Source organism: Pimephales promelas, chromosome 2 (genome assembly GCF_988280905.1).
Source record: "Pimephales promelas chromosome 2, fPimPro1.hap1.1, whole genome shotgun sequence".
Lineage (NCBI taxonomy): Eukaryota > Metazoa > Chordata > Actinopteri > Cypriniformes > Leuciscidae > Pimephales > Pimephales promelas.
The window spans coordinates 940,001-965,927 of NC_142770.1; the positions used below are offsets into that span (position 1 = coordinate 940,001).

The 25,927-nt window shown below is 38.2% G+C and overlaps 3 protein-coding genes across 10 annotated transcripts in view; 2 read left to right on the forward strand and 1 right to left on the reverse strand.

Annotated features, from left to right (window-relative positions):
- ampd2a (adenosine monophosphate deaminase 2a) overlaps positions 1 to 13,433 on the reverse strand; it is a 23,941-nt gene extending 10,508 nt beyond the window's left edge. Inside the window, exons 1-5 of one of the 6 annotated variants that reach the window (XM_039682460.2) lie at positions 13,210 to 13,433; positions 3,414 to 3,544; positions 3,183 to 3,313; positions 1,797 to 1,865; positions 1,613 to 1,724 (exon numbers count right to left, since the gene is read on the reverse strand). In XM_039682460.2, coding sequence (XP_039538394.2) covers positions 1,613 to 1,724; positions 1,797 to 1,865; positions 3,183 to 3,313; positions 3,414 to 3,544; positions 13,210 to 13,216 — 450 coding nt within the window. In that variant the 5' untranslated portion in view covers positions 13,217 to 13,433. Of the gene's footprint in view, positions 1 to 1,612; positions 1,725 to 1,796; positions 1,866 to 3,182; positions 3,314 to 3,413; positions 3,545 to 6,104; positions 6,218 to 6,242; positions 6,265 to 11,186; positions 11,757 to 13,209 lie in introns of those variants that run through there. The other 5 variants (XM_039682456.2, XM_089133416.1, XM_039682457.2 and 2 more) reach the window with 5 other exon arrangements.
- A 905-nt stretch (positions 13,434 to 14,338) lies between these two features.
- Positions 14,339 to 18,545, forward strand: LOC120486208 (uncharacterized). Of its 2 annotated transcripts, XM_039682085.2 has the most exons (3): positions 14,339 to 14,424; positions 15,572 to 15,619; positions 15,702 to 18,545. In XM_039682085.2, exon 3 carries the CDS (start codon positions 15,708 to 15,710, stop codon positions 16,782 to 16,784), a length of 1,077 nt encoding a protein of 358 aa, XP_039538019.2. In that variant the 5' UTR covers positions 14,339 to 14,424; positions 15,572 to 15,619; positions 15,702 to 15,707; the 3' UTR covers positions 16,785 to 18,545. The 2 variants fall into 2 exon arrangements, with proteins under 2 accessions (XP_039538019.2, XP_039538018.2); XM_039682084.2 differs by having other exon boundaries at positions 15,572 to 18,545.
- Positions 18,546 to 19,791: 1,246 nt separating this feature from the next.
- On the forward strand, positions 19,792 to 25,507 carry LOC120486210 (uncharacterized). Of its 2 annotated transcripts, none has more exons than XM_089133738.1 (3): positions 19,792 to 21,604; positions 22,691 to 23,766; positions 24,537 to 25,507. In XM_089133738.1, exon 2 carries the CDS (start codon positions 22,745 to 22,747, stop codon positions 23,624 to 23,626), a length of 882 nt encoding a protein of 293 aa, XP_088989864.1. In that variant the 5' UTR covers positions 19,792 to 21,604; positions 22,691 to 22,744; the 3' UTR covers positions 23,627 to 23,766; positions 24,537 to 25,507. The 2 variants fall into 2 exon arrangements, with proteins under 2 accessions (XP_088989864.1, XP_088989867.1); XM_089133741.1 differs by lacking the exon at positions 19,792 to 21,604 and adding an exon at positions 21,613 to 21,824.
- Positions 25,508 to 25,927: the final 420 nt, after the last annotated feature.

Below are 25,927 nucleotides of genomic sequence, written 5' to 3' on the forward strand. Positions count from 1 at the left end.
TTGAGATAATAGAATTTAAGAACAAACCTTACAGAAAACTTAGAGAGTTGAATATCATAAAATAATAGAATTTAATGTCTTGAGATAATAGAATTTGAATGAAATGAATGAAAAGTTTTTATTTCGAACATGTAGAAAACAAAAAAACAAACAAAAAAAACAAACAATACATAAAAAAAAGAAAAAGAAAAAAAAACAACAATTTTAAGAACAAACCTTTGCGAAAACTTAGAGAATTTAATACCTTAAAATAATAGAATTTTATGTCTTGAGATAATAGAATTTAAGAACAAACCTTACAGAAAACTTAGACAATTGAATATCTTAAAATAATAGAATTTAATATCTTAAGATAATAGAATTTAAGAACAAACCTTTGTAAAAACTTAGAGAATTTAATATCTTAAAATAATAGAATTTAATGTCTTGAGATAATAGAATACAAACCTTACAGTATTTATATTTACCTTACAAACCTTAAAATAATAGAATTTAATGTCTTGAGATAATAGAATTTAAGAACAAACCTTTGCGAAAACTTAGATAATTTAATATCTTTGAGATAATTGAATTGATCTTCTTGAAATTATTAATTTAAGAACAAACCTTAGAGAAAACTAAGAGAATGTAATATCTTGAGATAATATAATTTTAATATCTTTGAGATAATAGAATTTATTTACTTGAGATAACAAATTTAAGAACCAACCTAAGAGAAAATTTTGAGAATTTAATATCTTGAGATAAAAATAGCATTTAGATGGTTTATAACACATAATTGTTTATTTTATTAAGTACTTTCCATATTAGGTAAACGTGATATTGCATCATCAATTTGCTTATCCATGCATTTATAAATCGGTTGTTTTGATTAATATTGTTTTATAATATTGTAATGTCAATTTTTAATTGGCTTTTCTTTTATATTTTCAGTTTTCCTTTGAACTTACGTTTTAGTAAGTTATATGTGCTTTTTTCAATTTTATTTAATTCGATTTTTTTAGCTTTAATTTGTTTTTATTGTAGTTTGTCGTTTTACTACTTCAACTATTTATTTATTATATTACAAATTATTGTATTATTTAATTATTTTATTATATTATTTCAGTTGGTTGCCATGGCAACATTACTAATTATCGGTTTTGAAGTTTTTCATTTGATGTTTATATTTTATTTCAGCTTTATACTTATTTATATATAGTTTTAGTTGCCATCAAAACTGGTTTTAAATATAAATTTAACAGACTTTTTAATCCATTTATTCACATGTTGATAATTGATTTAATTATAATTGAGGATCACAACAATCAGGAATACAGTAATCATTATATTTCTCCTGTTTTCCAGTAAAATATCTAAACGTCCATAAAACAAGATTAATTAGAAAGCAAAACTTTGGCAAATGTTTGTCACTTGTTTTAATCTTAAATATCTCTTAATTTAAATAATCCACAAAAACTAAATATATGTAAAACATTCAATGATTTCAATAGAATACTTTTATACTAATATTAATATTACATGTATTATAACACACCATTGCATTTTCAAGTTAATTTTGATTTGTTTTGATCAGTGTTTTGAAGTGTGTGTGTGTGTTTCTGTGGCTCACCCCACACTTCTCCTCTCCAGAGATGGACACGCGCTGGAACTCTTTCTCCACGAGCGTCTCGCGCTCCATGTGATGCTGGTCGACCGCGTCCTCATGACTGTCCTGCATATACCTGTGGATGAACACACACCTTGAGGACGCACACACACACACACAGACGGACAGACGGAAAGCAGAGACTCACTCCAGGTCGGCTGCGCTGTCTATTTTCATGAAGTCTTGTTTGGCTCGCAGCAGAATCTCTGGCTCAAGCCTTGGAGGACGTGAGGCGAAGCAGCAGATTTGAGTGAGTAACACACACACACACACACGAGAAGAGAGTATAAATCACTGTGACTGATGCTGATTGATTTCTGTTCATTTAAACTGCAGCCGAGGGAATCTGGAACTCTCCATCCGAGCAGAAAGTGTGTGTGTGTGTGTGTGTGTGTGTAAGCGACACCAACCCAAACACACCCACACAAAGCGCTGAATCGCAGCCAGCGGTGTGTTTGTGAACGCCGCGGTGTTTTGGGAAGCAGAGAGCAACACTGAGCAGCTGCAGCGATTAGAAGCGCTCACACACTCCAGACGCTCTTCACTGTGAGTACAAGACGAGTTTCCCACGATTCACACGATTCACACATCAGCGACTCTTCTGAACTGAATCTTTACGAGCGTTGAGTTATCCGTTCGCATCGCATTCAGTGGCCTTACATTTTCTTTACTTAATTAAGTACTCAATTTTAATGGATACATTTAAATAGTTTATTAGTAACAATACATCATTAATAATATATTTTTTATTTGTATTTATTATTATGCACTTATGTATTATTGTTCAAATTTTATATTTTTATCTAATGTATTTTACTGTATTATTGGATTTTATTAATTTGTAATTTTAAACTTCATAATAATAATATGACAGAATTTTAACTATTATTCTGTGTAATATCTAATATAATTAAATACTAATATCATTAATATTGAATTATATTTTTAATATAATATCTATAACAAATAATAAGTCATATTTGTTAAGGCTAATGATAATTAATTTATTCCTAATTTTATAATTTATTTATTTTATAAATAAAGTTTCTTAATATTTGTCTCACACATACATATATATATTTTTATATAAAACAAAATATCATAAAAATGCAATTATAATTTTTCCGTATGTTTTCATACAGTGTGACCCATCATTGGTGTATTAATGCTAGTGATAAATCACAAAAATCATAAATCACACCATTAAACATCCGATATATTCAGATTAGCTGACACTCACTGTCAGTGCGTGTGGAAAATGAGTTAGTAAACCAGGTTAGGACACAGTGTGTGTGCGTACGTGAGTGTGTGTGTGTGTGTGTGTGTGTGTGTGTGTGTGTGCGTGACTGTGTGTCCCCACAACAGACGTGGGATCTGGATAACAGCTAGCGGACGTTATCAGAGAGGACAGTGTGTGTGTGTGCGTGAGAGAGAGTGTGTGTGCGTGAGTGTGTGCCAGCATAGTACGTTATCAGAGAGGACAGTGTGTGTGTGTGTGTGTGTGTGTGTGTGTGTGTGTGTGTGTGTGTTTTACTTGACATCCTGACTGATCTGTCGCTCCAGACGGTGGCGTTTCTCCTCCAGTTGTTCAATGGGACTCTCTTCGGGAAACTCGTACGGAGCACAACGCATGTCACTGTCCGTCATACTCCTCGCCAGCAGCTCCTGCAACACACACACACACACACACTCACATATTACACACAAATGTTACATACATACGTTCCACACACTCTTATTACACACACACATGTGTTCCACACACCTCTGCGATCTCCTTGTATTTGCCGTCCATGGATGTGCGCAGGTCGATGGGCAGGTGTTTGTGTGTGACCGGAGTGCCGGGAAGAGAGCGCTGGGAGATCAGAGGCCTCTGCTCAGCAGAACCACACAGATCTGCAGAGAACACACACACACACACACACACACTCATTACAGCGCTATAGCAACACTCATCACCAGTGCTGCTGCTGTTCACGATTTACACCCGCTGGACCACAAACCCCCTCCAGACGCTCATCAGACGAGGGACCCGACGGTCACCGACACTTTACACTCAGCAACATACTAGCAGTCACCTGGAGATCCCTTGCAACCAGCCACAACTCCCTAGCAACCACATAGAAACCAGTCACAACTCTCTGGCAACTGCATAACAACCAGGCAGAACTCCTAGCAACCACATAGAAACCAGCCACAACTCCCTAGCAACTGCATAACAACCAGCCAGAACTTCCTAGCAACCACATAGAAACCAGTCACAACTCCCTAGCAACTGCATAACAACCAGCCAGAACTTCCTAGCAACCACATAGAAACCAGTCACAACTCCCTAGCAACTGCATAACAACCAGCCAGAACTCCTAGCAACCACATAGAACCCAGACACAACTCCCTAGCAACTGCATAATAACCAGGCACAACTCATAGCAACCACATAGAAACCAGTCACAACTCCCTAGCAACTGCATAACAACCAGCCACAACTTCCTAGCAACCACATAGAAACCAGCCACAACTCCCTAGCAACTGCATAACAACCAGCCACAACTTCCTAGCAACCACATAGAAACCAGCCACAACTCCCTAGCAACTGCATAATAACCAGCCACAACTCATAGCAACCACATAGAAACCAGCCACAACTCCCTAGCAACTGCATAACAACCAGCCACAACTTCCTAGCAACCACATAGAAACCAGCCACAACTCCCTAGCAACTGCATAACAACCAGCCACAAGTTCCTAGCAACCACATAGAAACCAGTCACGACTCCCTAGCAACTGCATAACAACAACCAGCCAGAACTCCTAGCAACCATATAGAAACCAGTCACAACTCCCTAGCAACTGCATAACAACCAGCCAGAACTCCTAGCAACCACATAGAAACCAGTCACGACTCCCTAGCAACTGCATAACAACCACCAGCCAGAACTCCTAGCAACCATATAGAAACCAGTCACAACTCCCTAGCAACTGCATAACAACCAGCCAGAACTTCCTAGCAACCACATAGAAACCAGCCACAACTCCCTAGCAACTGCATAACAACCAGCCAGAACTCATAGAAACCAGTCACAACTCCCTAGCAACTGCATAACAACCAGCCAGAACTCCTAGAAACCACATAGAAACAAGCCACAACTCCCTAGCAACAGCATAACAACCAGCCACAACTTCCTAGCAACCACATAGAAACCAGCCACAACTCCCTAGCAACTGCATAACAACCAGCCAGAACTCCTAGCAACCACATAGAAACAAGCCACAACTCCCTAGCAACAGCATAACAACCAGCCACAACTTCTTAGCAACCACATAGAAACCAGCCACAACTCCCTAGCAACCTCAACCATAACACTACAGCAATTGCACTAGTAACCACTTAGCAGCTTCCTAGCAATCATTTAGAACACCCTAGCAACTGCATAGCAGCCAGCTACAACACCCTAGCAATTATCCTAGTAACCCCTTAGGAATATCCTAGAAATTACTTTGAACATCCCTCGCAACCACATAGCGATCAGACACAACACCCTAGCAATTGCCCTAGTAACCACTTAGCAAAATCCTAGCAATCACTTAGAACACCCTGGCAACTGCATAACAACCATCCACAATACCATAGCAACTGCATAGCAACCATCCACAACACCCTAGCAACTGCATAGCAACCAGCCACAACATCATAGCAATTGCCATTGTAACTACTTAGCAACATCGTAGCAACCACAAAACAACCATCCACAATACCCTATCAACTGCATGGCAACCAACCACGACACCATATCAATTGCCCTAGAAACCACTAAGCGACATCCTAGTAATCACATAGAACACCCTAGCAACTGCATAGCAACCACTCTCAACACCCTTGTTACCTCTTAACAATAACTTAGAACACTCTAGCAACTGCATAGTAACCAACCACAATGCCCTAGAAATTGCCCTAGTGACCACTTAGCAACATCCTAGCACCCGCTTAGCAACCATTCACAACACCCTAGCAATTGCATAACAACCAGCCACAACTGGTTGTTATAAATTTCCCCCCTGGGGATTTAAAGTAAAGTAAAATAAAATAGTAAATAAATAAACACCATAGCAATTTCCCTAGCAATCACTTACAACACCCAGCAACCGCATAGCAACCACGGGCTAGTGTACACCAAAACACTTATTTAAGTACAACACAATTGACTTATTGTGATTGAGTAGAAATACACCATCTAACTCATCAGGTTAACGACAGAACAGCAGTGTGGCGCAGGACTCGGGCTGTGGTGCGTCTGCAGACGACACAACTTCATCATCAGTGTCACACACACACGCTTCACACACACACACTCAGTGACGTGCACTAGGTGGCACAGAAACACTCATCCTCTCACGTTTCCTTCATGTACTTCGAGATCGAGATAGATTCGCATTGAATCACAGGTGTAATACGAACCTGAACTTTCCTGTCCCAGTTCGACTCTCGTCATGTGACTTTACCGTGATCATGTGACATTCCATTTAAACCTCTCGGTCCAGTGAAATTAAATGTCTCACACACACACACGTCCCATCAACATCCGGGACGCAGTACCTGATCTCTGCTGGGATGCTCCGGATAGAAGCACTTCCTGTGTGTCAGTGTGTGTGTGTGTTTCTCGCTGCAGCTGATTCTCTGTGTGTGTGTGTGTGTCGAGACGATTGGCTCGTACCACGTTGCAGATGGAGGCGGGGGGGTCAGTGGTGGGACGCACCACTGTGTGTTTAAACACAAACCACCCCTGCGTTTACAGTTATTCTGGGAAGACCAGCAGGAACAGACCTCTCTCTGTGAGTGTGTGTGTGTGTGTGTGGGGCTGTGTCAGCACTGCAACACTAGCGTACTGTGCAGTACGTACACTGTAGTGTGTACTATGTGAAACTGAACTCAGTAATGAGCGTTTCAAAAGTAGTGTAGTCACGTGTACGGAATAGTCAGATAAGAAGGAAAATCATGCTTTGGTAAATCATAATTATGACATCAGTCGAAATTCTGACGATACTTAATCATAATTACGAAATCATTACGAATTTCGAAATCATAATTACGAATTTCGAAATCATCACATATTTATGCGATTAAAAGTCACAATTCTGACATGCTAACGCCCCTTTCAGACAGAATGCATAATGCGCGGCACTGGCCGCTGGGTTCAGCGTAGCCCGTCAGATACAAAGCGATTTGCGCAACGCTGGCTAGAAAAAAGTGGGCGGAGTTGTCAACATTTAGCGGGAATATATACTGTACGTCTAGTCATTTGATTGTTGTTCCACCTTTCGGTCAGCAGCAAGAAATGTATCGGTCCCATTCTAAGAAGCTAGCGATAGCATCTAACATGCCAACTTGAATTGAGATGTCTCTAATGCCTAGTTCACACTACATGATTTTAAAATGTCGGGCTGAACTGTGCAGTTCACACTACATCACTTGCTCTCAGTGAAATCATGAGTGTTCAAGTTGTTTAGCTGTTCACACCACACAACACAACGTGATTGATCCACAACAGGAGGTAACTCACTACACGAGTTAACAACGCACTACATAGAGATACAACCACGATCGGATGATAAGAGCATATCATTTGTGACTCAATGAGAGCTGTTTCAGTACTATAATACGGTCTAAATCCTGAAAATAATCAGCCAAATAACGAGTTGACAACAACACGATTCTATCTGGTCTAGAAACCATGTTTTGTCACGAAAAACCACGCAATAAAACGAACCAGAAATGACGCGAAACTGCAGAGAAGAACACAACACGCGAATATGGACGTCAGACAGAAACTAGTGCTGCACACTGTTTGCTCGACGATATGCTCTGAGAAAAAAAAAATGCAAAAAAGAAAAAGTAAGATTTACCTGGTGTCCTCAACCCATGCGTTGCTATGATTGGCTGTACTCATGACATCACTGAGATTGAGTCGCGCGACTGCGCGAGATATCTAGCATGCTAGATATTTTTCTGAGCTCGGTGACCTGTCTGCGAGCTGTCTTTGATGCGTTGTTGGCTCTTTCACACTAACTGATTGGCGAGCGTTAATCGTCCGCTAATCGCCCGCGATTTGCACGCGATAACACCCTGACTTGTCGGCGACTCAACGATTTGCAAATCGGGCTTAAATCGGGCTTAAAATCACGTAGTGTGAACTAGGCTTAAGACAGCTTTTCTTCTGATGTCCCTATACGACCGCGTAATTGTATTATAGCAACGGAAATTCCGATACACACTCGCTGTTCATCCATTTTGCTTTCTGCGCTTGTTTGGATGCCCCGTTTATATATGCCGCTCAGGTAATCATCACAGAGCGCAGCGGAGAAAGTTGAAATATTTTAACTTTGACCGCTGCTCGCGCACTTTGGTCGACGCAACAACAAACCGTCCTCGCGCGGCACAAGCTGTTGAAATAAATGCGTCCTGCCTGGAAGGGCCATTAGTCATGATTATGAGATTAAAAAGTAAAAATCGACATCAACCGAAATTGCCAAAACGTTTAAATTATGACGTCATATTTATGAGTTGACAAAATTGACAATCTCATAATTCCGAGAAAAATTTTAATTTACTTAGTTGTGATATTTAAAGGTCAAAATTCTTACGTACTAACTTAAGTCGTAGTTATGAAAGTAAAAAGTAAAAATCGACATCAATCGAAAAAAGTTCAAATTATGAAATGCTAGCTCATAATTACTAAATCAAAAAGCCAAAATTTAATTGAAATTGAAATACTAAGTCATACGGTTAAAGAGTCAAAATTGACGTTGAATGTTTATGCGGAGTCACTAATAAGGTTACAAGAGAAATCATAGCACTCAATGTGGCATCTGTAGCTCCGCCTCTCAGTCGAACGAGCCAATCGCGAGCCAGAAGACATATTCGCTGAACCAGCCTAAACAATATCGTTTTATTTGTGTGATTTAAACTTATGATGGTTGCCATTGTTGGCAGAATATAGTCCTGATTTAATTTTTTTTAAACGTACTGTGACTTTTTTTTCTAGAAATTTAGAAACGTATTCGCTAAAGTAACAAGATTTTTAGATTTCTAGACAGAAACGTCTTAACTCATATGAAAGTGTATCATTTTCTGAAAACTGTGTTCGTATCTTGGTGTTTTTAGCCAAATATTTTTGTCTACGTTCAAATAGACGGAGCTGCACTTGTCGATAAATAGCGGCTTGAGGGCGTTTCCAAGATGGCCGCCGAGCGAATGGACTTGCATTACAAGGGTTTCATTCAGCAGGTTTCAAGCTTTATGCTTTTTTTTTTTGCAGAATTGTGTATAAAAAATTTTTCTTCTAATTTCTGAACAACCAATCACTAACATTTTTCAGATAAGCCCCACCCCTGAATGACACTTAAAAACAGAAAATATTTTTATATTTCACAGTCTTTTACTGTGTAGCTGTATAGTTATTGAGCAGAATAAAGTGTGAGACGAACTTATACACACACACACACACAGACAGACTGGACTTGTGTTTTTTGTCTGTAACCAAGTGTCTAGACTGAGGTTTAAAGACTCACACACACGTGTGTTCATTTTTAGAAGCTGTGACTGGATTGGCTAAACACAAACACACATACACATTGTGCCACTAATGAGAGCTTGTGTTTGTTTTGTGTGTGTTAGATAATCGTAAAGGCATGAAAACTGCAGGAGACACAGTTGTGAAGCATCAAGGTTAAGTGTGTGTGTGTGTGTGTGTGTGTGTGTGATACGGATTGATCTCTGTGATTAAATGTCCTGTAAACACTAGTTTGTTTATTATTTTATATAGTTTCCTCACTGTTTACTATTACACACACACATACATATTTTAATATTTATTTAACCATATTAATATTTATTATATTAACAGATTTTGACTTGACTTGAAAAAGACAAAATTATGACGTAACTCGAAATTATGACATACTAAATCCTAATTTTGAGATAAAAAAAGATTGAGAAAACTGGAAAAATATGATGTAACTCGAGAGTAACGAACTGAATTGTGATTGAGAACATTGAAATTGAATCATACATTATGAGGTTTAAAATGATAACAATTGAAATTGAAAATAATTGATTTAACACACTAAGTCATAATAGATGAGAAATTGAAATTGAGATAATAATTCCTAATAATTCCATTATTATGACTTAAGTTATATCTATAAGATTAAAAGAAAGAAATTTAGACTAAAATTGACTAAATCATACTAAATCAATTTGACAGTTGAAATTGAAATGACAAATTAAAATCATAACATAAGTCCTATTTATGAGATGACAAGTCAAAATTATGACTTAAAAAATTATAATAATGAGAATAATTCAGAAATTCTAAATCATGACATTAAAACTTCGAAATTATGAAATACTAAAATTGTTTTACTAACAATTTTGACTTTTAAAGTTTTAATGTCTTAATGTTGAAATTGTGGAATATAAGTATAAGTAAGTAAATTATGACATTTTAACTAAATAAAAAGTCGAAAATGATTTTAGTTGACTTTGACGAGTAGAATTTTAAATTCTTTTGTTGTTACTTTTTGACAGATTAAGTAAATAATTAGACTACAACAGTAAAAATATAATATGCATTATAAATATCTTATTATTTATGATATTATTATATTGTGGTGTTTTACAGTTATATTATTTCTGTTATCATATCATATATTGTGGTTATTATTATATTATTGTGTTTTTATGATATTTATTTGACTACTTTCTTTACACAAAGTTGCTTTGTGATCAAAATTTTTGCAAATTGCAATATTTTCATCTTTGTTTTGGACCGATAACTGTTAAAATATTAAAAAATATTATGTTTTTAGTTATTTTTATTGTTTAGTTTAGACATATTTCCTATTATTTTCTTTCTGTTAAATCTTTTGCTGAGACTTTTCTCGTTTCAGACGAACCCAAAGGTTTAAACCCAGTACGAGCATCACAAAGTGTCCGTGTGTGTGTGTGTTCGCTCTTGTGTAATTCATGAGCTCTCGCATCACACGCCTGGGCGAACATTTCCCAGAATCCCACCTTCTCGCACTCCACATTCGTCATAATATATTGATGCATTCAGGGACGAAACAAACAAAACTGCCTGAAAGTTTCATGATTAGAAACCAGTGATGAGAAAACACACTTAAGATTATTATAAAAATAAAATTATTGAAATATTTATTGTCATATTGTTTACAGGTTCAGTTTAAAGCACACAGAATCCGTCTCTCTACCCGTCTGTCTCTCTATCCATCTGTCTCTCTACCTGTCTGTGTCTCCACCCGTCTGTCTCTCTACCTGTCTGTCTCTCTACCTGTCTTTCTCGCTACCTGTCTATCTCTCTACCCATCTGTCTCTCTGCCTGTCTATCTCTCTACCCATCTGTCTCTCTACCTGTCTATCTCTCTACCCATCTGTCTCTCTGCCTGTCTATCTCACAACCAGCCTGTCTCTCTGCCCGTCTATCTCTCCACCTGTCTATCTCTCTGCTGCAGTGAGACTCACCCGGGCTGGTCCGGCTGTGTAAACTGCCTCTCTTGACAGCTTTGCTTTTGCTTTTGCTCTGCGGTGGAGCTGCGCTGGAGTCCGACATGCTGCCGCCTGCACCGGACAGATGAAGAGAGAGAGAGAGAGAGAGAGAGAGAGAGAGAGAGAGAGAGAGAGAGAGAGAGAGAGAGAGAGAGAGAGAGAGAGAGAGAGAGAGGGAGAGGGGCGCGCGGAGACTCTCTTATCAGAGCAGGAAGATACGCACAGAGGGCGGGGCTTGGGGATCTCTTAGCGCAGTAGAGGAGGCGGAGCCACTCCCTTCCTACATCAGCAGAGGGGAGGGGCTTAGGATTCCCCTACAACACTATGATCTGTTGCTGCGGCAACCATGCAGCAAGAATTGCATCACGGAGAGAGTGTGCATGGCAGCGTACTATTTCTGCAGTATGCAGACTGCGTGCAGTACGTATTACAAAATAAACTGCGCAGATGGTCTACTTGTAATTTTGACAGCAGAGCACACGGTGTGGGATGTTTCCCACAATGCAATGCACTTGGCAAAATAATAGTTTTTTTTCCTGATCTTGTCTCATTCGATCGAACTTTATCATAGCATACTACTTCATACTTTAATATTTTTAATAATAGTATGTAGTATGCATTGTTTAGCATGTTTCCTCTATTCGATCAAACTGACAAAGATTGTTTATCATAGCATACTACCTCATAATGTTTCACATACTTTGTAAATAATAGTATGTAGTATGCATTGTTCAACGTATTTACTTATTATTCGATTAAACTGATGATTTTATCATAGCATATTTCATTCTACTGTATAAACTTCTTAAAATAAGTATGTGGTACGCATTATGTTCAACACATTTACTCATTCGATGAACGGACAAAGATTTTGTTTACCATAGCAAACAACGTCATATACTTTTTAAATAATAGTATGTAGTATGCATTGTTCAACATATTCTCGTTATTCGATCAAACTGACAATTTTATCATAGCATACTTCATACTACTTTATATACTTAAAATAAAAGGATGTAGTACGCATTATGTTCAACACATTTACTCATTCGATGAACGGACAAAGATTTTGTTTACCATAACAAACAACTTCATATACTTTTTAGATAATAGTATGTAGTATGAATTATTCAACATATTCTCGTTATTCGATCAAACTGACAATTTTATCATAGCATACTTCATACTACTTAAAACATATACTTAATACTTTATATAGTACATACTATTATTTATGTTCAACACATGCTCATTCGATCAAACTGATGATTTTATTATAGCATACTTTATCCGTTGTATATATTAAATAATAGTATGTAGTATGCATTGTTCAACACATTTACTCATTATTCGATTAAACTGACAAAAGATTTTGTAATAACATACTACTTCATACTAACATATACTAGTTTGAAATATAGTATGTAGTATGTATCATTCAGCACATTTACTCATTATAGTTGCTCAAATTGATAAAATGTTTTATCATAGCATATTATTTTATATACTGTTTTTAAATAATAATATCCATTATGTTCAGCATACTGTACTTTCACACAGACTGACCACACAGACCATCTATATGTTCCTAAGTATATAAGCTAGTGTGCAAAAACATTAAAGTCAGTAGTTATAACGTTAGTTCAGTGAAAGAGGAAGTTGTTAATCATATATAATAAGGACTTTAAACTCGTTTACACTGAGAACGTTGACCTGGTTAAACATTGACCAAATAAGAAGAGTTTCAGAATTTAGTTTGAAAAAAACAAAACAAAACGTATTATTATTACGAGACTTGAAACCAACAATAGTGGCAAAATAATAAAAACGCCAAATAGCAGATTCAGAGCAGTGCCGTGTGAAGGTCCGTGTATTACTGTATCTGCAGTATGATTATTATTTTGTGTTATTGGATGAATTGTGTGCGTGTATGCAGAATTATCTGTTATAAAGTGCTACGAATGTTGTTGTGTGATAGAGAGCGTTATTCTGGACTCACTCGACATGTCTATAGATTCTGGTCCGGTTTGATCCCACCGCAGCTTCTGATGAAAATATGAAAATTAATAATAATTATGAAAGATATTTTCGGTGTTTAATATTAGCTGAACTGCGTAAGTTCTTCCTTGCATCTAGATTCCAGAGTCTTCCTCCAATCTTTATTTGTTGATTCGGACCGTTTGAGTTTTTCAGGAACTTTGATAAAAATTTCGCTGAGAAATGGAGTCGCACTTAAAGGGGCCGCAGCACATTTATGGGCAGGACCCGGTCAAGACCAGATCAAGGGTACTGTACATCAGAGTTATGTTAGATTAAATTAATAAATCGATAATTAACTTGTAAATTCAGACTCCACGATGTGTTTAATAAGTTGTGTCTGGTTTTATTCAGAACCAGCAAGAGACACTGTTCAGTTCAAATAGTATATTGAATTTGTCCATGATTTTAATTCAGCATTTCAGAAAAGGCAGAATAAAAAAATAATAATAATATTTTTTTTTAAACTCAACAGGACTCGAAGACGCTAAGGAATCATACAAAATTAATGTTATATATATAACAAATATATACATGTATACACACACACACACACACACACATATATATATATATATATATATATATAAACACACACACACACACACACACACACACATATATATATATATATATATATATATATATATATATATACACACACACACACACATATATACATATACACACATTTATATATAGTTCTACATATGTATATGTATGTATACATATATATATATATATATATATATATATATATATACATACATATACACACACACACACACACACACATACATGTGTGTATGTAAAAAAAAATTATTTAAATATTTTATTTTTTTTATTTTTTTTATTTTTTTCCAGGGTGAACTTTTCCAGCGTTTGCTATTGTAAATTAATTAAACTACTGACCGTTGGAAGAATGGTCACTGGCACCTCAGATAAACTGTTAAGCAGGTCTCCCGGAAACGCCCTATGCTCAGGCGGTGTTTTATTATCTTATCAAGTTTCTCAGAATGAGAATATTTATCAATATTCCTCAAACGCTCCATCTGCACGATAACTCCAGTCCAGTGGGTGGCGGAAATGCTCGTTCACAGTGTTTAGTCTTCCGCCATGAAAGGGCAGAAGAAGAAGATGACGGAGCGCTGAGTGAGGAAAATATTGACGTCTTTGTGTAAGTTTTATTATCTGTGAATTTGAACTCATATTTTTTAATGGTTGAATTTTGAAAGCAATCTCAATGGGAATGTAAGCCTATTATAGTTCAGAATGGTGTTTTTTTTTCTTTTTTTCTTTATAAGAAATAACAGTTAAGTTAAGATCGTTTTACTACAAAATATATTTTATCAGGAGGGCATCGCCATCAACCCAGATCAGATAGCTAATACAGAATAATATGATGTTTATTATAGCATCACTCATGAAAAATGACTTGAATCGTCACAATTCTGAATATTTCAGCTTTATTATTGTTCTGTATCAGGGGTTGGTAAATCATACACTAGTGTTGAAGTGTTCTTGTAAATACAGTAGTTGCTGGTTTCACCTTATGATGTCTTCCGATCTCACTCGAAGCTCATTTCAGTGGTGTCAACACACTGAACCAAACTAGATATGGGATCTAAACTAGTATGAAATAAAAGATATCAATCTTAACAGCTTTTATACAGCATTCATTTTATTAGTCTGTGCTGAACTGTTTTGTGCGGTTTTCCGGACAGGGTTTAGATTAAGACAGGAGTAGCCTTAATCTAGAATAGTTAATCGATTTGTGTATTAAAAATGTATTTCTGGAACACAGATTAAGTTAAAGATTAAGAAAATTTAAAAATTGTATATATAAAAAAGCAATATTCGAATAGTATTGATTTTTGTTATATTCGTATTATATTCGAATTTCGGAATTCGTTCCAACAGGCCTAATATATATATATATATATATACACACATATGTATGTCACATATATTATATAAACAGCTTGCTATAGTAATGTATTTGTTTGAATGTATTATTTTTTCTATTTAAATATATAAATAAATGTAAAAATATATGAATTAATTGTATTATTATTATTTTATTATTGTATTACTATTTTTTTAATCTACTTCAAATTATTTAATGGATTTATAACCAACTTCTACTTTTAATAAAAAAAAATATTAATTGATTAATTTTATTGTAATGTATTTATTTACTTAATTTATTTAATTATAAATAATGTATTTATTTAATTAATTTATTTACTTTTATTTATTTAATGTATTTATTTATTATTGTATGTATTTACTTATTTTAATCTTATTTACTTTTTTTGTTACAGATTTTCTCCTTTTCCACGGACTCCCCCGCAAGATATTGACATGCTCGAGTTAACGTTTAGCACATATATTTACTCAAATTTGCTTTATTTTCCCATGCCAATTTAAAGACGTCTATCATGTTAATTTCAGGTGCTAATGGAAGCGAAAGAGGAACCGAACGAGGTGGAGGAGAAGAAACCTCCTCATCATCATCATCATCATCCCATCACTGTAGGAGAAAAGCCTCCGTCTCCCTCGCCGCCGGAAACGTCTTTTTCAGGAAACGTCAAAAAGTCCTTCTCATGCCCGCAGTGCGGAAAGAGTTTCGCACGTAAAGCGAGACTGGAGCGGCACATCAGGATTCACACCGGAGAGAAACCCTTCGCGTGCGCCGAGTGCGCCAAGAGCTTCGCGTGTAAAGCCCGACTCGCCAGGCACGCCAAAACCCACTCCGGAGAGAAGCCGTTCACGTGCGAGTGGTGCGGGAAGAGTTTGGCGTGCAGGACGAGGCTAAAGAGACACATGAAAACACACACCGGAGAAAAGCCTCACGCGTGCCCTCAGTGCGCTAAGAGCTTCGCGTGCAACGCTAACCTACAGAGGCACATCAAACTGCACACCGGAGAGAGACCGCACGCGTGCCCGGAGTGCGGGAAGAGCTTCATACGAAACGAGAAGCTCAGGAGTCACATGACCATCCACACCGGAGAGCGCCCGTACGCGTGCGACCAGTGCGAGAAGCGCTTCCGGCACATCAACGGCCTCAAAGATCACCAGCTCTCTCACTCCGCCGTGAAGTCGTTTAACTGCGAGCAGTGCGGGAAAGAGTTCATCACCGCGTCCGCGCTGAAGAGACACACCAAAGTGCACTCGGGAGAGAAGCCGTACCTGTGCGCTCTGTGCGGGAAGAGTTTCGCGCGGGTGGATTGCTTTAAAAGGCACCAGGAAGTGCACAGCGGCGTGAAGGATCACGTGTGCTTCGAGTGCGGGAAGGCGTTCGTGACGGCCGACCAGCTCAAGCAACACCAGAGGATTCACGCCGGAGAGAAACCGCACAAGTGCGCGCTCTGCGGGAAGAGTTTCGCACGCGTACCGCAGCTGATCGCGCACGAGAACACACACCGTGAGAAGCCGCACCACTGCGCTCTGTGCGGGAAGAGTTTCAAGCAAGCGCGGCATCTGCTCGTTCATGTGAAAAAGCATCATCCGATCGAAACGCTGATCGTGGAGTGAATGTCATTTCTTATCGTGTCACACTTGTGTAATTATGTTTGCGAAAATGTGTGTAGGCGTATATTGTAAGGAAGCTCGTTTTCGCCACGGAATAAAACAATTTAGAAGATAATTGAATCTCACAATTCAGATTTTATTTAAATCTCAGAATTGCGAAATATAAACTGAGTGGGGGTTCAATCTAAAAGCCAATTTATACTTCTGCGTAGGGTGCGCGCGGTAGCATACACACAGACGCGTCCCATACCGCGTACGCTTCGACGTAGCCTGACGCGCACCTCTTCAAAAATGTAACTACACGTCGCGACGACGCGGACCGCAAGATCGGTGATTGGTCGCCTTGGTAGCGTCGCATTTCCTCCTACGCATTTCCACCACTGTCTATGATTTCCACACGTACCATCTCCTCCGACGTCTTTCATTTCTGCCTTTCAGTTTTAGTAATTTCACTAAAATTAACTGTTTTTCCACCTCAATAAGCTCCAGCTCCAACATGATCAGCTCTCTTTCAGTCGCCGTTGCTTGTAGTTACCTAGCCGTGAGGAATCTAAACACAGTGGAACATTAAAACCCTCCGCCGCCAACTAGTGTTTCAGAGCAGTACTGCAGAGCAACCAAGACCTGAACGCAGAAGTATAAATGCTCACGACGGCGTCGCCTACGTGCGTAGCTAACGCCATACACTACGGCGTACCCTCGACGCAGAAGTATAAATTGGCCTTTAGGAGCCGCCACCGACATCATGTCCAACCCGATCTCACGACCAAGTCGTACGAATTCGACGAATTATTAAAAAGTGGCTAATTCATAACAATTCATACGACCTCACTCGTACGAATTAATACGATTTTGCTAAATCGTACATATTTTACGAATTGGCCAATTCGTATGAATTTGTACGAATGACCTACCCTTTACCCCGCCCCTAAACCTAACCATCACGTGGGTTTAGACAAATCGTACGAATTAGTACGAGTGAGGTCGTACGAATTAGACACTTTTTAATCATGCGTCGAATTCGTACGAATTGGTCGTGAGATAGTGTTGTCATGTCACGTGACCCGTCAGTGGCGGCAGGGCAGTCTGCCTCGGCAGGTTTCAGAAACCATTTATTTTTGGCATGTTTCGGGGCCGGTTATCCCATAACGCGTTTTCTGTCACTCTCGCTGCAAGGAAATACATTGTTTTCTTTTTATGAATGTAATCTCATGCATTTTATTATTTTTGTATGATTGTCGTTTTAGAGAATTTTATCCCAATTAAAGCAGGCAAATCAGGGATCAGTGTTCAGGGCAATTTGACTGCTTTAATTGGGATAACCGGCCCCAAAACATCAATCATACACAAGAACATAATCATATCAACAGATGTATATTACATGAGCTAGAGGGGGAGGAACACAAAACACAAAAAGTGCCAGAAATAAATGGTTTCTGAAACTAGCCAAGGCAGACTGCCAGCCAGCCACTGACGGGTCACATGACATGCCAGCTGAAGATTGTACCCCTACTGTTGCATTGCGAAATCGCAATTCAGACTTTTTCTCGCAATTGCGAGTTTATATATCGCAACTCTGGACATTTCTCAGAATTGTGAGATAAAAAGTGGCAATACCTTTTTTATTGTTTATTGAGTGGCAGAAATGAGCCTCCATAATCTTGTGCTGCTGATTATGAATGAAAAAGTATCTTTATTTAAATCAAATCAAATGGTTTCAACATTGCATCTCAATGCTGTAGTGAATAAACTATTCTATCAGCAGATCGTGCTCATCTTCATTCAAGTATCTAACGGGAATGTTAATCAGATTTTGAATTACAAAAACAAAACATATACAGATAATTGTTTTGTATATGTCGTGTTACCTAGTGGCGAATCAGCAATTTGTCATTCCGCTAGCAAACAAAAATATGAGGTGTTCAATTTTAAGAACATTGGCAAGAAAAATATGGCTAATAAACAATATTATTAATATCGCTAAGGACACGATTATGTGTCTATATAATCTAAACGAGCCCTAAAACATAATTTTGCTACAAAAATTAAATGTAAATTTCATCACTTTTAAAAATAATCTGGCAATAGCAACTCGAGTTCCATACAAGTTATTTTTCCATACATCTCCATTATACATATCCTGCAGTTCACACTTCCGTCCAGTAGGTGGTAGAGATGCACCATACACTCTATAGAAAGAAAAGGTTCTATATAGAACCTTAAAAGGTTCTATCAGCGCTCTGTATTTGGAACCCCTAAAAGGTTCTATACACTCTTAAAAAAAGGTTCCTCTGGGTTTTATATAGAACCCTGGGGTTCCATTCTTGGCCAATAGAACCTTTTACCAAAAAAAAAATGGTTCTATATATTCTATTTGGAGTTCCATATATGAAGCGGGGGATGGAACCTTTTCTGGTTCTAAATAGAACCATTTCTTCTAAGAGTGTAGGTGTTTCTCAACAGCCATTATATGTAGAAAAACACGATCTGGAAGACAGTGTTGTAGTCGAGACCACCTCACTCGAGTCCGAGTCGACACCGAGACCAGAGAGAGTCGAGTCCGAGACCAGAGACGGTCGAGTCGAGACCGAGACCAGTGAGGGTTGATTACCTAATTTACTTTTATTTACTTAGAGAAATCCTTTTTTTTTGTTTTTTTTACTGAATTTACTTAGTTTAAAAAATATGATCAGTTTAGGGTAAAAAGGCCACATAGTAGGTGGTGTTAAAAGTAATTTTATTACAATTTGTCATGCGCAGTTGCGCACTAGAAAATCACCAATCACTGGGCGTGTCAATCAATTTAAAGAAATATTTTATTAACATACATTAATAATCATGAAAAATATTTTTAATTGAACTCAAGTGGACTCGGGAATAATTCCGAGTCCTAAAAAAAAAATGTTCGAGTACGAGTCAATTCCGAGTCCAAATGGACACGAGTCCATGACAAGACCAAGACCATTAAAATATGGTTTTGAGACCGAGTCCGAGACGAGTCCGAGTCTCGAGTACTACAACACTGCTGGAAGACCTGTAAAAGATAAGTGTATTTTTTTTTAATGATTTGTTGGCGCCAGATACGAGATCAGTGAGAACATGAGAGATCCAGAACACTGCAGAATAAAACACGCTGAAGAACAAAGAGGTTGGTGGTGTTTATTCCTGATTCTTCATTAATGAGACTGTAGTTGTTCATTGACTGTTGATAACGTTTCACAAAAAAGCAAGACACTTGACCCCTATTGCTCCAGAGGCGTGCGACCTCTGACATACAGTATATAGCAATTGTAAGTCGCTTTGGATGAAAGCGTCGGCTAAAATGAATAAATGTGTGGACAGCGTTTCACACATGTCCGCAGTCCAAAATAGCATCTTCACACTCTGCAGAGCGGATGTTTAACTGCGAAAAGTGTGATCAAGCGTTTCTGTCGTCGTCCATGCTGAAGAGACGCCGACAGGAGAAGGCCTACTTCTGTTCTCTGTCCGGGAAGAGTTTAGTAGGACTGGATGGCTAAAAGGAGCATCAAAAAATGCACACCCGAGTGAGAACTCAATGTGTGCTTTGAGTGCGGAAGTGGCTTTATATGTAGCCTAACATTTCATTTGTACAGAGATTCTGGCCTCGCTCCATTGACAAGCGTTTGTTGAAGTGATATGACAACTCTTAACGCACGGCATCAACGCCATCGTTCTCAGCCACTCCCTCTGTCCGCTGATTGGACCGGTTAAAAATGCACTGGAGAAAACCAAAGAATACACCACAATCCCAGATAGTACCGGAGGAAATTGAAAATTGAGCGGAAGTACGTAGGAGGGCGGAGTCGGGCTACTTTATATCGACCTCGCATCTGAAAACAAACGAGAGGATCCACACTGGAGAGAAACCTTACAAGTGTTCACACTGCGACAAGAGATTCAGTCGCTCAGGACATCTGAAAGGAGAAACCGTGTCACTGCACTGCATGTGGGAAGAGTTTCAGCCAATCAAATCAACTGCCGAGTCACAGGAAAAAGCATCACCCGATGTTGTGGCCGTGATGAGTCATAGTATTAGTGAAACTTGAGGTTTTGGAGGCTTTTACAGTGAGTCTGTGTGTGTGTGTGAGAGAGAGAAAGAGAGGCAGTGTGTGTGTGTGTATGTGTGTAAAATGGACTTTTATTTTGACAAGAGAGCACCTTGGAGGTGGAAGGCCTTCTTTAAAAGATACAGTATGCCCGTTAGGTGATCCTGTTTGAACCAGACAGATTTTTGTTGTTTAAACCAGACCAGAGGAGTTTTTAAGCCCTCTCCTTCGAATCGTTTATTGATTAATTACCCATCAAGGTTTAAGACTTGGTATTTTTGCTATTTCGTCATGGTTGGAGGATTATTTCCGTTATTCCTGGACATTTTGATTTATTTTTTGGGCTCAAGGACTACTAGGATTCAAACATAAGGACGATACTTGACTTCTCACGCATGGACTATTTGATCGACGACTCTCGGATAAATGTTAATTCTTCTGATTTGACTATTGAGTTATCAATATTAGTTGGTTCATTCATTCATTATGTTGGTTCTACTACATAATTAATAATTTATATTTGTCCTATTTAAAAGACCTAATATTTTTACATCCATATGGACTTATGTTTATTTGTTTTAAAAACTCAAATATTGAACTGCATTTTTCTCCACTCTCCAGTCCAGTAGGGGGCTAGAATGCGCCGTGAGTTGGTTTGTCACATAACCCAAAAGTAAAAGGAAAATGAGGCTATGACCGATAACTTGTGTCTGGGCTGTGATTTTGTTTTAATTATTTTTTCAATCGACTGAATTGGTGAGTAAAAGATCCCTAAATCCCAAGATTTATCAGTGTTTGTTCCCTTCCTATTATTTGTGGAGCCCTTGCCCTGAAATACTTGCATATAGTTTTGTGTTGTTGTGATAAATTTTAATATTGGTCGTTTTCGCGCTCTTTAGCCTGTGGCGCGACAGATCGAAAATGTTCTCAGTTCAAACGGCGGCGCGCGTTAACGGATCATCCACTTCATTCTGTGGTACGAAATATTGATTGATCGTTCAAATACATTCAGATGCGTTTTATATCGTGGGTTACTGAATAAGAACGTTGTTTATTCATGATTTTTCATCAGACTGAAGAAAATTAATAAAGCTTCAAGCAGTTCTTATAATATTTCGTTGTTTTAGTTGTAATATCAAAATAGCTGTGAGGAAAAACACTAAATAATATTGTAGAAGACACTTTCTATGACTGTACACACACAGCAAATCCAAAACTGAGGTATCTCCCAATTTCTGGAAGCTTATGATTTCATAGGAATTAACATTTATTCACTGCATATGTGATCAGGTGATATTGTTTCAGAACAGAAAACAGATTTGTCTTCAGTTCAGCACAGTTTGCCCTGCAATCTGCAATATTAATAATTACTACATGTTTGGTCTCTTAAAAAAGAACATTTGACAGCTTGGTTTGGGATACACAAACAGTAAAATTAGTCATTTTTATATGGTAAAATGTAAATATTCTGGCTGTTTATTAAATTTAACGATTGGTCATCCATAGTAGAGTACATTTAGAATTGGATCATGATAAAACGCGTGTATAGAACCTCAAAACCATGGTAAATTGTAACGTTTCTATGGCATTAGTATAAAAAAAACAGTAGCCTTAATACAATTAGTATAAATGCACAAAATCTTATATTTAGTACAAAAATATTGTAATTACTACTTCTTTAATAAATGTATTACATGACTACATTAATAATATAATAAAATTCCATATGAATATCCCACATTTCTGTTGTAAATATAATGAAATCATCATAATCGTATATAGAAGTTGAACAAATCTCTTGAACTGTCTTTATTGAGAGCTTTTGTGTTTCTTTAATTTCAGACCTGATGGATGAGAATGATCAACTGAATGACGTGAAGGAGAAAAATCATTATCATGTCAAAAACCGGAGAAAGAACCGTTTTCCAGAAGACTTTCAGCTGCACTCAGTGTGGAAAGAGTTTAACCACCAAACACATCCTGGAGGTCCACATGAGGATCCACACCGGAGAGAAGCCGTTCTCATGCAGTCAGTGCGGGAAGAGATTCACGTTCAAGCAAAATCTCCGTGTCCACATGAGAGTTCACACCGGAGAGAAGCTCTTCACGTGTGACTATTGTGGAAAGACCTTCAAGTATGAGGGAAACCTTAAGGACCACACGAGGATCCACACCGGAGAGAGGCCGTATGCATGCGCTCACTGCGGAAAGAGTTTCGCTGACAGAAAAACCTTTAAGATCCACTCGAGGATCCACACCGGAGAGCGGCCGTTCGCGTGCCCTCAGTGTGAAAAGAGTTTCACGCAGGCGAAATATCTTAAATCACATCTGCGTTCTCACTCTGGAGAGAGACTGTTCGGCTGCGATCAGTGCGGAAAGTCTTTCTTTACGTCATTATCCCTGAAGAAACACCTGAATGTCCATTTACAGGAGAAGCCTCACTCGTGTTCTTCGTGTGGAAAGAGTTTCACAGAGCTCGGTTCTTTAATAGTCCACCAGAAAAGACACGGCGGCGTGAAGAACCACATTTGCAGCGAGTGCGGCAAGTCCTTCATCACAAATAGCGAACTAAAAGTGCACCAGAATACGCACACCGGGGAGAAAGCGTTCAAGTGTTCACACTGCGACAAGAGATTCAACCAATCAGGAAACCTGAAAACTCACGAGAGGATCCACACCGGAGAGAAACCGTTCACATGTGATCAGTGTGGGAAGAGTTTCAGTCAGTTCGCTTCTCTGCTCCGGCATGGAAACACTATTATCTGTAATAAGATGTAGGGTACAACGCACCGGGGGAAAATTAAGGCTTCTCTAATTGACCCTTCACAAGGAGTTTGATTGACTGGTGATTTGACCAATCATAATCCGCCATTTCGTCTTGCGGTGATGACGTCACCACTTTCGCCGAGTCTTTTGAGGTAAACCGTTCACACTTTAGATCACTATACAATTTACACTGTTTACGCAACATTTCACGTGGGCTTTTCAGAAAAAGACAATAAATTCAAAAAGAACATCAATCTTCTAAGATTCTGCACACATAAGCTCACTAAACTCTTACTCGTTATTTTACTTGCAGGCGTTAAAACCACATCCTTCCCCTCGCCTCACAATGGCCTCTGAGAAGCGCTATTCCCTCTATGCTTAACGGTCACAGTTTCAACATCTGCTTAGCCCCCTGACAACTGTGCGAGAAGAACAAAGGGAAACGTAACACTTTAGTTAGCAGAGCAAACCTGCATTACGTTTCCAATAATGCAAGTTGACATTTACGTTGACTCTTTATCATGACAACAATCGTTTATTCGTTTATTCAACCGTTTTGGTTTTCGTTATTCTTGCACTCTGCCAGATCAGTAGTAGTAGTAACCCTTTATTGTCAATAAGGCCCTGTTTACACGAGAACGTTTGCGGGTGAAAACGTAAATATATTTTCGTTTACACGACGGCGTTTTTGGGGCTTAAAACGCAAAACAGTGAAACCACCCTCCAGAGTGGAAATCTTTAAAACGCTCCACCGCCACGTTCCCGTGTAAACGGTAAAAACGCAAAAGTCTGCTTGACGGCGAAGGTTGTACGCAGGCGCGCGGACTTGGTGTTGTTGTGTGGCAGTGCTCAACATCGCCACCTAGCCGCCTGGAGTGCATACTACATCGAATTTCACACACTTTTTTAACTTTAATTTCAGGGCCGTTGGATGGGGAGAATGAAGTGGAGAAACATCAAAGAAGATCTCAGAAATCTTTCACTTGCACTCAGTGTGGGAAGAGTTTCACATACAAACAGAGTCTCAATGCTCACATGATAATCACAAATAATCTGATCAGATATTCCTGCCGTGTGTGGTGTGTTAAGATAGCTCTCGTCTGCTCGGAAGGACGCCGGCAAAATCAACACATCACACACAAACCGATTTGACTCCTGACGAGCACACCCAGGTCAGGAAAAATTTCGGAAGGGAATGATTCAGATTTCTCATGCCACAGCCACTAGAAGACAGACGGGTTGCTCACGTCACGTCTACGAGTCGGTTTGAGTCTGCGCGTCAGGAACGGAAGTCCTAAAAAATCGCTAAAAACGGGCTTCACTTGTCTCAGTTGAGTTCCAATGAGATGGCTCTGTCCACTTCTTATACTGTTTATGGGCTAGACGGACAGAAGCGCGCAGCCAATGCCTGGTAAGGCCCCGCCCCCTTACCTAGGGGCATATACTGTCTGCAAGCGCTGCTCTTCTCTAGTTGACCTTGACAATGATTTAAGTGGTGCAAGTATGCCTATAAAAACATTAGGTAACGTTATGCTAGAACAAAACTCCATGCTATTGCTACTGTAGATGTGTTAGTTTTCTGAGTTAACAAAATGTAAAACTTCTTGCATCATGTTTAGTGTAATGTCATTTTGCATTTCTTGGATGTCTGATCTGTCTCGTGTATGGTTGGATAAGTTACAGAAATCTCTAAATAAATGTATATGAACTTGAGTGTAAGTAGTTTTCCAGATGTTGATGTATCCCATTTTAGACACAGAAATAGAAAGAACATAATTTATTATCATTAGAAATGTCTTTTCTGTCACTTTTGATCAATTTAATTCATTCGAATAAAAGGATTGATTTATTTATTTCTTTGTCCATCAAAAAATAAATAACATTTCTTACTGACCCCATTTTGAATGGTAGTGATTTAAAGTTTTCTTTTTATTTTTTTTTATTATAACATAATATAACCGGTTATATTTTTAAACTTTTAACGTAATTATAACTGTTTTCTTTATAAAAGTTGAATAAGGCCACTGGGAATCTGGCATCACATACTGCAAACTTTTTTTTACAGGAATCTTGTAATGATTAAGGAATTTAAAGAGGTGTTCATTATTCTTAAATAACTGTTTGACCAAAAACAATATTATTTGACCAGTTTCTTTAAAACAAAGATTTGTTTTTAAACGCATATATTTGTTGTTCCAAATCACAGTGTTGTGTGGAGAAAAGTTATGATCTTCTGATGATCTATCGTTATTTCGTCTCGCGGTGATGACGTCACCACTTTCCCCTTCGCGCGCTTCCCGAGTCTTTTCTGAG

Excerpts from the sequence above, each read along its gene's own strand:
- LOC120486208 (XM_039682084.2), top strand. The coding sequence starts at position 15,708 with ATGGAAGCGAAAGAGGAACCGAACGAGGTGGAGGAGAAGAAACCTCCT.
- LOC120486210 (XM_089133738.1), top strand. The coding sequence starts at position 22,745 with ATGTCAAAAACCGGAGAAAGAACCGTTTTCCAGAAGACTTTCAGCTGC.